This window comes from Desmodus rotundus, chromosome 11 (assembly GCF_022682495.2).
Source record: "Desmodus rotundus isolate HL8 chromosome 11, HLdesRot8A.1, whole genome shotgun sequence".
Lineage (NCBI taxonomy): Eukaryota > Metazoa > Chordata > Mammalia > Chiroptera > Phyllostomidae > Desmodus > Desmodus rotundus.
Genome location: NC_071397.1, coordinates 45,643,944 through 45,658,549, shown reverse-complemented (window position 1 = coordinate 45,658,549; position 14,606 = coordinate 45,643,944). Strand labels below are relative to the sequence as shown.

The 14,606-nt window shown below is 39.8% G+C and overlaps 1 protein-coding gene across 5 annotated transcripts in view; it reads left to right on the top strand.

Moving 5' to 3' along the window:
- MDN1 (midasin AAA ATPase 1) overlaps nucleotides 1-14,606 on the top strand; it is a 139,924-nt gene that overhangs the window by 115,031 nt on the left and 10,287 nt on the right. For 3 of the 5 annotated variants that reach the window (XM_053913945.2, XM_024551716.3, XM_045188577.3), the window contains 12 exons: nucleotides 39-194; nucleotides 404-573; nucleotides 1,258-1,419; nucleotides 3,853-3,990; nucleotides 6,069-6,207; nucleotides 7,793-7,965; nucleotides 8,513-8,656; nucleotides 9,176-9,320; nucleotides 11,267-11,595; nucleotides 11,857-12,024; nucleotides 13,104-13,205; nucleotides 13,913-14,114. In XM_053913945.2, the coding sequence (XP_053769920.1) occupies nucleotides 39-194; nucleotides 404-573; nucleotides 1,258-1,419; nucleotides 3,853-3,990; nucleotides 6,069-6,207; nucleotides 7,793-7,965; nucleotides 8,513-8,656; nucleotides 9,176-9,320; nucleotides 11,267-11,595; nucleotides 11,857-12,024; nucleotides 13,104-13,205; nucleotides 13,913-14,114 (2,028 nt within the window). The remainder of the gene's footprint in view (nucleotides 1-38; nucleotides 195-403; nucleotides 574-1,257; nucleotides 1,420-3,852; nucleotides 3,991-6,068; nucleotides 6,208-7,792; nucleotides 7,966-8,512; nucleotides 8,657-9,175; nucleotides 9,321-11,266; nucleotides 11,596-11,856; nucleotides 12,025-13,103; nucleotides 13,206-13,912; nucleotides 14,115-14,606) is intronic. The other 2 variants (XM_045188576.3, XM_053913944.2) reach the window with 2 other exon arrangements.

The window sequence follows — 14,606 nt, the reverse complement described above, 5'->3', positions numbered from 1 at the left end:
TCGTTTTTTTTGTTTGTTTGTACCATGTTACTTAATAGGAAACCAAATGTTGGATGAAGGATTTGTGGAAGATTTTGCAGAGCAAATGGAAACTGCCATCCGGTCTATCCTTTATGCCATCCAGAACTTAGCAGAAAGAAACTGTAAAAAGACAGATGAGAGCACTGACCAGACAAGGCCACAAGAAGAGGAAGGTATGTTGGAAATTGGGCAAAAATTAGTTTCATACTTGATTTAATTTTTCAACATCATGGGGTATGGGTTTTATTTGTTGTTTTTGTTTTGTTTGTTTTTGTTTTTGTCACTTAATGTTTAAGGACATGTTAGGAATGATGACTGGATGAATGGGGATAAAAAGGGTGTATTTTCCATTATTCATCATGTTCTTTTCTGTGAATGAAAGAAGCAGCAGGCTTTGAGAGACTACAACCAGGACATTTAACAAAACTCTTAGAGGAAGACTTCTGGGCTGACGTGAGCATTTTAAATGTACAGAAAGTAATTTCTGCTGTCTCTGAGCTGTTGGAGAGGCTGAAATCATACGGTGAGGATGGCACAGCAGCAAAGCACACGGTAACCAACTATTCTTTATAAGCTTCTTGCTGTTGGGAGTGGGCTGACTAAAGGCAGAGTGGGTTTTCACCTGTTTTATGTGGGTGGTCCTAAAGCATGCTCTGCTGCAAAACCACTAAGAAGCTGATTTATTGATGCACGTAAACATCCTTGACAAACTGAAAACTTAGGGCTTGCCTGCTAAGGGTTTAGTGGTGAATGTTGCTGCCATCAGCTAAGGCTTGATGGCTGTGCCCTGCAAATACCTTTCCTCTCACAGTAAGCCAGCAGAGGAAGTTGTTGAATCCAAAAGTCCTGAGAGGCAAGTTATTTTATAGGGCATTGTATGTCATTTTGTATTACTGCCTCCAGTGCCAACTTTGATTTCCAATGGAATTTGCTCATAAACATTTTATTTTTAAAAAATACAAACAACCTTGTTAACTAAATGACACCTAAGTGACTGAGAATTTAAAGTGTTCTTTTGTGAGGGTTTGTGTGAACAAGGAAGAAATATCAGCAGGCGTGTGTTAAAAATACAAAACCTTATCAGTAGTGACATTTAGTACATTCAGTTCACAGTGTTGTACAATCATCATTGCTATCTAGTTCCAGACCAGTTTCATCACAATTTTTATCATGCCAAAGGAAACCTAGTACCCCTAAAGCAGTGTGAGCAGGCTGTGTGATCCGCTTTGTCCCCAGTTCTTCAGCCAGTCCTGCCGCTTGTTGGTGCGCCTGCTGCCCATGCTCTCCAGGTACTCGGACCTCATCCTCTTCTTCCTGACCATGTCTTTGGCAACTCATCGTAGCACTGCAAAGCTGCTCTCTGTGCTTGCCCAGGTCTTTACGGAGCTTGCCCAGAAGGTAAGGACTGTTCATGTGGAGCACCGTCGGGCAGTTGGTATATTCTGTACCCAGTAGAGTTTTGTTTGACAGACTTTTATTTTGGACTGTCAAACATAGCAGGAGGTGATTTGCTCTCCCCATGGATTCTTAGGGCTTTATCTGGCACCCTTGTAATAAGCCTCTTTCTACTACAGTCTTGGGACCTACAGATCCCCTGCTGATGAGCTCCCTAGACTCCTAAAGGCTGCTGTTATCTTTTTATACCCTTTTCCCCCTGACATCAATTTGAAGTCTTCCTCAGTTAATCCTGAGCTAGTCGTATAGGATAGATGAATACTTAAGGCTACTAAGTTTTATTTAAATCATTTTTATCTAATTATGATGAAATGGTAATGGGGTTCTTCATGTTAGGCAGAGCATTTTTCTTTAATAGGGAAGCCATTCATTCATTCATCCATCTACCCAGCTCCTGTACCCAGTAGGAGGCAGTCAAATCTAACAGACTCACCACAATGTGATGATAATCTAATCATGTGGTATCCACTCCTTGAGTTAGTCACTTAACCTCTCTGAGCCTCAGTTTCCTCATTTGTAAAATGAGATCTGCCTACATTCATTAGAATTTTTATGATAACTAACTTCAATTGAATATAGTTATGTATTACATATTTCTTTAGTATTCCAATATATATTTATTTCTTTAGTATTCCAAGATTTTCTTCTAATAAGTACAGTACAGATGAGATTTACTCGAGGGAGATAGGAATTTACAAACTGAAGGTGAGGTCTAGGTTTCTAAGTTCTTACTTCTCAGAATCTGGAATGTTGGAAAGGATCAAAGAGTGAAAAGCAAGCCCATGCCTCATGTCTAGAGGATAGATACGTGTATTTGTCGAGTAACACAATAAATGAATGCATCTCAGATCTACCTCCTCTGTCCGATGAGAGCTGAGCCAGCCTTACATCGCACCACTTCTTGTTGGGAAACTGCGTGCACATGACAGCCGCAGAACAAGGCATGGGGAGGCTGCCCGGCACTCAGCTGTTTGTCCACTCAGACAATTGCACAGGTCTGGCAGTTCCAGAATGGTTTCGGCCTGTCTGACTTGTGTGTGTTTTGGGGTGGGGTGAAGGGTGGAAGTGCCTCTGATAAAAACAAAGTGTTGGGAGCCCAATGGCTGCCCCAGCTGTAGCTACTGTAGTGATGTGCCCTCCAGAAGGATATCTGAATCTTCCCTGTGTGGTCTTATTCTGCTTACACCTAAATATATTTCTTTCAAAATAATGTAGCTCAATGGGAAAACTAGGTAAGTTAACCAAAATGTCTTATTAATCGATTTTCTCAGAATACACATCCTGAAAGTGAGTTTGCCTTTCTTTTAATTTTATTGTGTCTGAATTGTCTTATCCTTTCTGAGTAGTGCTGAGGGAACTTGAAAGTAGGTTGGACATGGTACTGAGATAATAGATCTAGGTTGTAATTACAGCACTTAACCAACAGAAAGCTGTTTCTTTGTAACTAAGTCACAATCAGTGTTTGCTGGACTTGGATTTTAATTCCTGGTTAGTTGGCAGCTTATTTTCAACTTAATTTTAGTACATTTTTATCTTCAGATTGACAATTATCTTGATAGCTTATATTTTCTCTGATAAAACTAAAATTTCTGATTGAGAGCCACAATTTTCTTCTACTTCTTTTTCCATTCACTTTGGTCCCACATACTAAAGTAGCTGATTTCGCTTTTCAGCTATTTTCCAACATGAAACACAGTTTTGTTAACACTTCCCAAAGGTGATGGTGTCTGTCTGGCCTTGTTCTTTACTCTAGACCTCACACTCTGCCAGGTGTGAGGTGCTAGGGCCAGATGTGGCACGTTCTTCAAGAGTGACAAGTTTATTGGAAGAGTTGGGGTAAGGCATATTTTTTAAATATGTTAAAATTAACATTTTATTTGAGGAGCATGGCACAAAATTTCAGTTTTTAAAGTAAAAATGAGATCTCCCACTTGCAGCATCTGATTCAAGTTGCTGTGCATCCAGGGTTACATACTTCTCTCCTCAGGCTCACTAATTTGAGGAGAGAATAAGAACAACAAAACCCCTCTGGGATTTAGACACTGAGAGGGCTACTCTCCTTCAATGATTTGCTCCTAAATACTTTCCCTAGTATACGTCATTTAAATTTCTTCTTGGCAACAATGACAAATTACCACACCAGAGGCCTCTTTAGAGTCAGAACTTCGTTTATTAAATTTGATGTCAGGCTTTGAGACATAATAACAGTTACCACTAAGGAAGAAAATGCCAAAGGTCTACTGTACTTCCATCAGGTTTAAAATACTGAGCTAGAACAATAATTAAGCATATGTTTAAGTTTTTTGTATGTGGTATGACTGAAAGTCCCCTTTTTATTGATTTCGTACCTCACTGGTGACTCTTTGTGTGTTCAAGGGATTTTGCCTGCCCAAAGAATTTATGGAAGATTCAGCAGGCGAGGGAGCAACTGAGTTCCATGACTATGAGGGAGGTGGAATTGGAGAAGGTGAGGGCATGAAGGATGTGAGTGACAAGATAGAAAATGAAGAACAGGTAGGTCTTCATATGCCTGAAATATGTACAGAGTTTACAGAAGATTGTTCCCTTTCCCCTTTCTTTTCAATAGTTACGTTACAGACATAAATGTCAACAATTTTCAAACTGAGCTCTGTGGACCTCTAAGAATAGTAGGGCTTGGGAAGCAGATGTAAATGGAAAGCTTAAAGACCACAGAAACAAACTTTGCAACTCAGTCATTGGTTATGGTTGTAATTTGAGAGGGAAATGATTTAAAATTTTTAAGATTTTAAAATTTAAAAAATTTTAAATGGGGAGATTATTGGTGATGATTTTCTAGAGAGTATTCTTGGTAGTGGTTCATTTAAGGATAAAAAGATTGGCTATTTTGTCCTAGCTGGTTGGAGCTGTCTCATGCATCAAAAGGTTGTGGGTTTGACCACCAGTCAGGGCACATATGGGAGGCAGCTGATCCGTCTCTCTCTCTCTCTCTCTCTCTCTCTCTCTCTTTCTCTTTCTCTCTCTCTCTCTCTCTCTCTCTCTCTCTCTCCAGCACTCGGCCCCAATTCTAAAATTAATAAACATGTCCTTGGGTAAGGTTTAAAAAAAAAAAGTTGGGTTATTTTAAGTGATAATTGCATGAAATAATGTAATCTCTATTCTTTTTTGATCAGAACCAAGAATGCTTTTGAAATATTTAAATGACTTGGACTAATGTTGTTATGTTGCCTTTTATAATGCCTGTCTCACTTGGGAGTGATATTTGTTTATCTGTTTTGTATGCATACTTCTGTTAGTCACTTACTTTAATCAACAATGACTTGAAGAAATAAGAAGTAAGGGAATTTTTTTTTGTTATTCCTTATATTCTAAGTCTAAAGCAGGCCATACATTTCTGTTTAGGGTATGGCTATATCTATTAAAAATAAAGGAGCAAACCAATTCAAACCTCCACTGTCTCTTTGAAGGGAAAACTGGAAACAAATTAAAAAACCAAAAGAGTAATTAATGCTAGTGTTTATGTAGTAGAGCTATCTTTTTATATATGTATATTTTGTTATTGTTCTTTTGGCTTTTCTTTATTTCGCAAATTTAATTTTATCAACACATAGTACTTTTCAAAGTAAAAAAAGTAGACCTAACAGGAAAAGTATAACCCAATGCAAAATAATCATTAAGAGGGATAAAGAACTATGAGAACAATTTGGCAGTATCTAATGTATCTTAAATTGTGTATCTTCTTTTACCAAGAAATTTCATAATTTTTAAAATAGAAATGTTAATAATGGTCAAAAATAATATGCACAGTAATACTGTAATTAAACAGAATGAGATAGATTTATATGTATCAATATGCAAATATATCTAAAAGATTTTTTTTTTAGTTAAAAAGAAAAGCAAATTGCAAAGCAGTTTGTAAAGCATGATTCCTTTTTTATTTAAAAAGATGTTGGGTGGTAGGTATTGCTACATAATACTTATATTACTATTTATGATGTATTCATGGATGAACTAATGCACCCATTTGTTAGTGATGATAATTTCTCTGGGAGTAGAAGATGGTGGTATCATGGGAGATTTAACTATTTTTGTTGTGCTTAGAATTCTTTTAATAAAATTTTATTACTTTTGTATTTTTAAAAAGGACTTTTAAAATGCACTCATAGTGAAAGAGATAACAATCATGACTCTTGCCCCAAATATCACAGAGTATGCAGGAACACAAAGTTTAAGGGAAATTGAACATAGTTGCATTCATAGTGTGTTATTGAGAGATCAAAGTGACAAAAACATTACAGATATGGGCAGTATAGTAAGATTGATGGATTTTTTTGACCTACAGAGCATACCTATATTTTTAAATATAACTGGATTTTTTTTTAACAATTCACAAAATTCTGTATTCTGTAGTTACAAATGCCATGACCTGGAATTTAACTACAGAAATTTTAAAGCAAACCAGAAATTGTTTTGTGTGGTTATCCCTGTTGGTTCTCTTTTTTCTTTCCCCAGGGATAACTTTATACTATTAATATTGGCATTTATATAATTATATTCTACTTAGAACTGAATAAATATTAGTTTGTTTGACTTCTATATACTTTTTCATAAAGGCAGAAGATACCTTTCAGAAGGGTCAAGAAAAGGATAAAGAAGATCCTGACTCAAAATCAGATATTAAGGACGAGGATAATGCCATTGAGATGTCAGAAGACTTCAACGGAAAAATGCATGATGGGGAGCTTGAACAAGGTTTGAGATTATCTGTCACTGTATATTTGCTTTTTAAAAGTAATATTTTATCCAGGAAATTGCATGTTCCCAGTGAGGAGCCTGTTGTCCTATTAGAATTTTTGGACCAAGTTGGTTATTCTGCTTAACTACAAATGAAAGCATCAGCATTTATGTATGTGCCACCACTATCTCCACCAAGGTAGAGGTCTATAGTCAGTTTTAGAGATTCTGCTGTGAGTAAACTGAGACACTGACTGATGTTCCGGCTGCCTCATGTGCTAGATGCAGTGAGTGGGTACTGCCCTTCAGGGATGTCCGAAACAGAAAGGAGACGATCCCTAACAGAGCTTGGCTCTTAGCTCAAAGGTTCAGGGTATTTTTTTAATTTTTTTTTTAAATTTTTATTGTTATTCAATTACAGTTGTATGCCTTTTCTCCCCATCCCTCCACCCCACCCCAGGGGTATTTTTTTAAGAACTAACTCCCCCCTCCCTCCAATTACAAACATACTAGACATTGCCCTGACCAGTGTGGTATATTTGGTTCGGCATCGTCCCACAAAGCAAAAGGTTGCCAGTTCTATTCCCAGTCAGGTCACATGCTTCGGTTGCAGTTGTGGTCCCAGTTGGGGTGCATACGAGAGACAACCAATTGATGTTTCTTTCTCACATCAGTGTTTCTCTCCCTTTCTTTCTCCCTCCCTTCCCTTCTCTCTAAAAAGAAATAGTAAATGAAATCTTTTTGAAAAAGTAGACCATTTTTGTAGACATTTTGAAACAAAAATGAGGGATGAAATTGATAACCTTTAGGCCTACCACCCAAACCACTTAATAAATTTTGGTTTATTTCTTTCCACTTATTGCATATGTATATACTCACAGATCATAAGCAGTGTAATGTATACTGAACATTCCCCTTGACCTTAATAATTTGAGAATGATTTCTTATAGCACATTGTTATCTGTCATGTTTGTACCATAATTTAGTTACTACTATAAATTTCTGTCCAAAGCTTAATTTGAGATACAGTATCTTAGTCTAAGTGAAGATCTTGCAGAAATGCAAGCTGACCTCAGAGTAGAATTGTGTGCACTTGCCTAAGCAGCATAAGGACATAACCTTTGACACGGTAGGCCTTGAGCAAAGACAGTGGGAAGAAAATTCTCATCAGTTAAGCTATACATTGATTTTAGATATTGGATAAACTTAGAGAACTATAGTATATTGAGTATGGAGGAGGAGCCTTGGAAATCTTATAGTCCATCTGTAATTTTACAGATAAACTGCAAACCAGTGTGGTTGCTGAGTCCCCTAATGAATATGACCCCAGCAGCAGAACTAAACATCCTCATAACTGTCCTGCGACCCTTCTAATGGTTTGTTCACATACACTTTACAGACTTTCTTGTTTCTTCAAACAGTTTGGTAGACATAGTAGGAGTGCTTCCGCAGATCTAAAGGCACGTGCCAGTAGAGTGCTCTGTGGAAGCAGGCAGTAAGTCCCAGGCTGGGCTTACTGCCTGCCTGTACAGAGCAGTGGACACACATGGGACCAGGTCAGTTTGGGGGTCTGCCTAACTAAGCTCAGTGCCTTCCCTTCCAGAAGAGGATGATGAGAAATCAGATAGTGAGGGCGAAGACCTGGATAAACAGATGGGCGATCTGAATGGTGAGGAAGCTGACAAACTAGATGAGAGGCTTTGGGGTGATGATGATGACGAAGATGATGAAGAAGAAGACTGTAAAACTGAAGAAACAGGACCAGGAATGGATGAGGTAAGGCAAAGACTCCCACCGCACAGTCCCCAGCTTGAGAGGAGACAGTCTTCCCAACCACCACTCCCTGTCATTTACTGTTGTTCTTCGTTTTCCTTCTGTCTTTCATTTCTTTTTTTTTTTTCCTGCTATATATCTTACTCATTGATTCAGAGCTAAAAGAGTAGCTTGACCTGAGCTGTCCGTCCCATGTGTTCCGAAGGAGGGCAATTGAGGAAACTCAGCGCACACGTTCTTATTCTGCTGTGGGCCATGGAACTTCTCCAGCTCTTTCTTAGAACCCCCAGCTGGGTGTGACACCATAGCCTCACAGCCTGGCCCAGTCTGCGGCTCACATGCCTGCTGTCACTGCTGCTGTCTGGGCAGCCCAGGCTGTTGTCTCCAGGTCACGGACGATGCCCTGTGACCTGTGTATTTCCATGAGGCAGGCCCAGTGGGCAGAAGCTACACGTGTCTGAGAGCTACACTAGGTAGAATCAGCACATGTGTCAGCAGTTTTTCATATCAAGAATGATGATTTTGTGTTTCTTCTGCCTGCACCATTTAGGAAGATTGTGGACTTGTTGCTAAAGATGACAATTTGGATTCTGGGAAGTCAAACAGAGATAAAAACCAGCATGATAAGGAGGAAGAAGCAGAAGCTGATGTTGATGGACAAGACCAGGACAAAATTAATGAACAAATAGACAAGGTAATGAGGACTCAAAACTGATCTACTCTCCTGACTCAAAGCTGTGGCCACTGTACCACGTGGCTCTTAGGGTGACTCAAGGCATTTTTTCCTATTTGTTAGTTTTTCTTAATTGTCTCATAAAAGAATGTGTAACAGAGCCTCTTAACAGGACATAAAATATCTAACTATTGTTTGCCAGTGAGGTAGTCTTCATGCTGTTTGTGCTAATGCTGTAGTTTGGAAGCTAAAACCTGTGGTCCTTTTCTTTATTTCTTCTCATAAAACTTCGGTTTCTTCTCTGAGATCAAGTAACACAGTACCTCTTATCAGTGGAGAAGCTGCATAGAAAGTGAAGTTTGAAACTCCAACATGAAAACTCTAAAAATATTTGTAAAATTAGAATGTGTGCTAGTAATTTTAAGGCAGAGACATTGTATTCTCTTGCATAACTACTTAGCGCTAATTATATATGAATGCTACTTTTCTAAAAAAGTTTTTAATTTTTATTATTTTACCTGTTCTTTCCACTCTCCAAAGAGGGAATATGATGAGAATGAAGTGGACCCTTACCATGGCAATCAGGAACCGCTCCCAGAACCTGAGGCTTTGGACCTTCCAGATGATTTGAACCTAGACAGTGAAGACAAGATGGGTGGTGAGGACACAGACGATGAAGGAGAAGGTGTGTCTTTCATAACCTGAAGAGACCAGTAGGAATTCATTGAAAAGGAGCAGCAACTGATTTCTCTTCAGGCCAGTGTCATGGCCAAGTCATGTTTGGTCAGCTCAATTCCAGTTTGCAAAAATTGCTTGTTCTTTGCTGTGTTTCTCATCTGAGTAGACCTAAAGCTTATAAACCAACAGTTCTCTCTCACTGCCATCATTTCCAGTCCCATGTCATAACGCTGTGCCTGGGTGGGGCTTCATCTCCCCACAGCTATCACTGGACCCATCCCATGGATTGATGTGAACACTGGGCACACCCAGGCTTCTTGTGAAACCCAGTTTTAGCTTTACAAAGAAAGTGATTGCTTCAGTTATCCATTGCTGTGCTTATGTTGCGTGGTTAGCCTGAAATATGAAGTCATTGTAATAGGGAATGAAATTGAAGAATCCCAAGAGGAATTGATCACATGGCACATGACCTTAGCTTTCTGGTGCCTTTGTCACCTGTTGTTCAACCTGGGTGACTCCGTAGGGAATGTCATCTGGTGTTAGTTGGAAGCACTCTGGAGGAGGTGCTATACTAGTGGCCTCCATCCTGGTGGGGAAGGGGACAGAAAGATGTGAGCTAGTTTCACTCTGCTTCTGAATGCATCAGTTACATATTTAGTAAAGCCACATTGGGACAAAAATAGCAGGTTACAAAAGAATAAATGAGGTACTGTTTAATACAAGGAACAATTTCACATATTATTTATGGGTGCATCAAATGTATGAAAACACGGAAAGGAATAATTCATAGCCTGAGGCTCTGATGACACCTAAGGGAAGTAGGGAGGGTGAAGGCCTCCAGAATCCAGGTAGTTCTATCCAGAACCATTTATTTCTTAAAAAGAAGCAATGGAAGTTTGGCACAAATATGGCAAAATGTTAATATCTGTTAAATCTAGGAGGTGAGTTTTACAGTTCTCATAAATGTAAAATGTGTTTTCCATGTTTAAATTATTCAATAATTAAAAATTTGTGAACTTGCTACTTAACTAGAACCCTTTGGCTAAGGGATTGATAATAGGTTTTCTTTAAGCTCAAAACATTCTTTGCTCTGTGAATCTCTAGTTTACTTTTTAAACAGTATAAATTTTTGCTTCTGAGGCTATTAACATACAATTCTGGAATGTGACTTCAACTTTGAGTTCAACAATCAGGCAATCATAAAATTAAGAAAACTAAAATTCACTGAGAGTGTAATAAGCTATTTGCGCTAGAAAAACATCCAGGTTCATTTTGAGCTATTGCATATATAAGCTAAGAAACAGTTGTTTTAAAGAATTATCTACTAACAAAGTAACTGATTTCTGAAGTGTCCAAAGTATGGAAAAGTTCTTTAGATAAACAAACCTTTTTCAAATAAGACTATATTCATTTGAATGTATGTTGTATTTTCTGTGTATGATAAAAAATGATGTCCACAAATTATTTCCAATCATAATGGAAAATTAGACTCTCATTTCCTGTCTGTGCTCCAAAATAAAATGTTCCTATAGTTGTGGCTTTTAGGATTTTTTAGTAGAGAATACTTATTATTTAAAGAAATATACCATCCAATCAATTGTATATAAGTATAGCTTAGATTAGAGGTAGGCACAATTTTTCTGTGATGGGTCAGATAATAAATAGATCAGGCCAGAAGCTGTGATAGGGGTAGTGTGAAAGCAGTCATAAGCAATGCAGGATGGATGGAGTAAATACATAACTAGCCAGATGGATGTGGTTGTGTTCCAATCGAATTTGACTTACAGAAACATGGAGAATTGTACACGGTCACATTAGGCCCATGGACCATAGTTTGCCAATTCCTTGTTCAATAACAAAACAATAACACTTAGGTAATTACATCCCGTCTTAAGAAATAATGTTGTTATTGTTGAATTCTGCGTTTCTTTTTTGTTTGTTTTATCTACCCAGAAGAGAATCCTTTGGAAATTAAAGAAGAGCCAATGGACACCGAAGAAAGAGGTCATGAAGCTGAGGAAATAAATGAGGAGACTGATGACAAGAATGAAGACCAGGGTCAACATGAGGCGGAGGAAGGCCCAAGTGAAGATGACAAGGGGGAGAGGGAGGAAGAGATGAACCCAGGGGCTAGTGACCGAAACACAGATGCTGACAAACATTCTGAAGAAAGCTCAGAGGAAGAGGAGCAGCAGTCTCCAGAGGACAAGGACAACAATGCAGAGGCCACTAAGGAAAGTGCACAGAATGGTGTCTCTGTGGACCAAGGTCTCCAGCCTCAGGTAGTATGGGTGTCTGGTTTGCCTTGTATTGGAAGTAATAATGGGGAGGAGAAATTATCATCTTCTCACTAGAAGGTCCTTTAGGGTACTTCTCTATCTCTAGGTGGTGCTGCTTTCAAGTTTCTGTTTAAGACCCTCCCTGGCTTATCCCCTCCCTGCGGACCCCTCTCAGCGAGGAGTGGGGTGCCTGCTTGCTGCAAAGGTTCCCCACCTCATGTTCTTTCCCCAGAACATTTAATGCTGTGTTTGATTTCCCCACAGGAGGAGGAAAAAGAAAAAGGGGAGAATTCTGACACAGAGGAGCAGGTGCCAGAGGCTCCAGAAAGGAAAGGGCATGACTCCAGCGGGCAGACTGGGGTGGAGAACGTGCAGAGTGCGCAGGCTGTGGAGCTGGCTGGGACCACACCTGAGAGCGAGCAGGGGAAGGAGGTGAGGGGCTCTTGTCCAGCTGCCTCTTAGGAGGGTCTCTCTGGGTGAAATCTCAGTAGTTGGTTCACATGTGATGTTTAATTGTCATTGACATCTAAAAGATCATCTTTCATTCTTGAGAAAATGATCACGGACCTATTTTTATATGCTTCCCAGAACTAACCCAAGAACATTTGCTACACATTTTATTTAACTGATGGACTTAGGAATTTACTAGACTTGTAGCTGTCCGTGGGAGGATGATGAGGTTTACGTTATTTTTTTAGAATGCTTCCAAGGAAGGAAAGGTAGAAGTCAGACCTCGTGCAATAATAGGCCTCTAAAAGTACTTCCATTTTCCTTATAGTTCACCAGTTTTCTGGATTAAAATATCTAAATATCTAAAAATATCTAAATTAAAATATTTAGAAAGCAAAGCACTTCTTTATTTTTTGACCTGGGGTGGTGTGTTCTCTCTGGGGCCTCCATTTGGGCTGCTGGCATGCTGTGAAAAGAATACCAAGTCAGAGGACCTGCGGGTACAGTGGTGACTTGGACAACTCCGTTAGCCTCTCTGAGTCCCAGTTTTCTCTTCAGTAATAACAACTCTTTATGTACATACACCCTCTTCACCCCATTAGGTGCTAAGCATTTTTATTACTTTAGCAAGTTTGGACAATTGCAATATAAGGTAGTTAGTAGTAGTCTCAGTATTTTCTTCGTTTTATATTTGAGTTAAATAACCCTCAGTGAAGTTAAATGACAGTCTCAAGGGTATACAGGTGGTTGCTGATGAAGCCTGGTTTCTAATTGAGGTCTCCCCCACCTTCAGAGTAAGCCACTACACTCTTGTAAACAAAGAACTAATCAGCCTTGCAAAGCAAAGTCTCCCACAAGGGTGACAGATCTGGGTCTAGATGCTCCTGTTCCTGCCCACAGGCCAGGCTGTAGTCACAGGTGAGTTCCAGAGCAGGTGGGCAGGTATGAGTATTTAATTCTCAGGTGAGAATAATGGTGAGAAAAGGTGTGCACCACGTAGGGCAGTTAACCAGGTGCTGGAAAGCTTCCTCCCTCATCCTTTCACGGCTTGAATTTCATAGGAACATGGGAGTGGAGCTGCGGACACAAACCAGACAGAAGGCCACGAGTCCAGCTACGTCGCCCTGCTGGCCTCCCAGAAACAAACCAGGAACAACACACAGGTCTTGTCACTCTTCAGTTAAACTAAAATGAAGGCTGCCTGTAGAAAAAAATTGCTCTAAACGTAGTGACTAAAAAAAAGGCACATTGTCTTCCTCTTTCCTTGTTCTACCAGACACGATGGCAGCACTGGTGAACAGACTGGGACCTCAGGGCTTTCCCAGTGAAGCCCGTCGCTGGTCTGTCTTCCCTGTGCAAGGCTCACACGTGCCCTCTCTCTCTGATACGGAGCCCAAGAGCCCAGTGCTCTGTGCTGCTGCCCAGCACCAAGCAGTTTTACTCTTCAATGTCCATAGTCTTTTGAGTTTAAAAAATGTTTTTAATAGGGTGTCATTCATGCACATGGTACAAAATTAGTGTATAAAAATCAATTCCCTGAGAAAACTTCCACCCTGTCCCTGTCCTCAAGCCATTCGAGGAAGTCAGTGCTACTGGTGTTGTCGTCTTTCAGATCTTCTCTGCATATGTAACATGTGGATGTACATATGTGTGTGAATTTCTTTGCTTCCTTGCCTTTATTCATATGCTACTCAGAAATTGTTTTCTATGTATATATAAAGAACTGCCTATTCTTTTTAATAGCTGCATTGAATGACATTCTTGTATGGCTGAACCTAATTTACTTAACCAGCCCCCTATGGATGGACATTATGGTTATTTCTCAGTCTTTTTACAAGGCTCTGATGAATTTCTTCATTATCTCCCACAGAGTTTTAAGAGGAAACCTGGATGTGCGGACAGTGAACGCTCCATGGGTGATCACAGTGAGCATGTGCAAAAGAGGCTGAGGACTGTGGATGCAGACAGCCATGCAGACCAGGAGCCCACCCAGCCCCAGGCCCAGGTGGAGGACGCCGCTGCATTTGAGCATATTAAACAAGGGAGTGACCTGTACGATGCACAGACCTACGGTAGGAGCGGGGAGGGCTTCTTTGCTCACTGAGCTCTCTGTGAGAACTCACTGTGTTTGACTCTGTGCCTACCAGGTGTTACTACAAATTCATCTTAGGAGGCAAGGAATGACTGTTTAAAACTACTTTCTCTCTCATAACCGTGCAGGTACATAAATAGTTTTTTGTTTAAAGGTATCCATAGCCAAGTACAGAGGCTCAGTGTTTCTGGGTCTAGTGTAAGTTTTTAAAATACTCTTGATAACCATTGGCTGTACCCAGACCCAGCACTGACTCAGGGGTCTTGGAGTACTGGACATTTCTTCAGAGTCACCCTGAGGTTGCTCCCTGCAGTGGCAGAAGCTGTGAACTAGAAATACATGTTTTCTCTATAAGTGAAAAGGGAGGGGGGAAAAAACAGCCACATAAGAAGAGAGTATTCAGGCCTTCGTCAGCTTCTCTTTCTAGTTCTTGGTGACGTTGCACTACTTTATTCCCAGTATGTGAACTGTT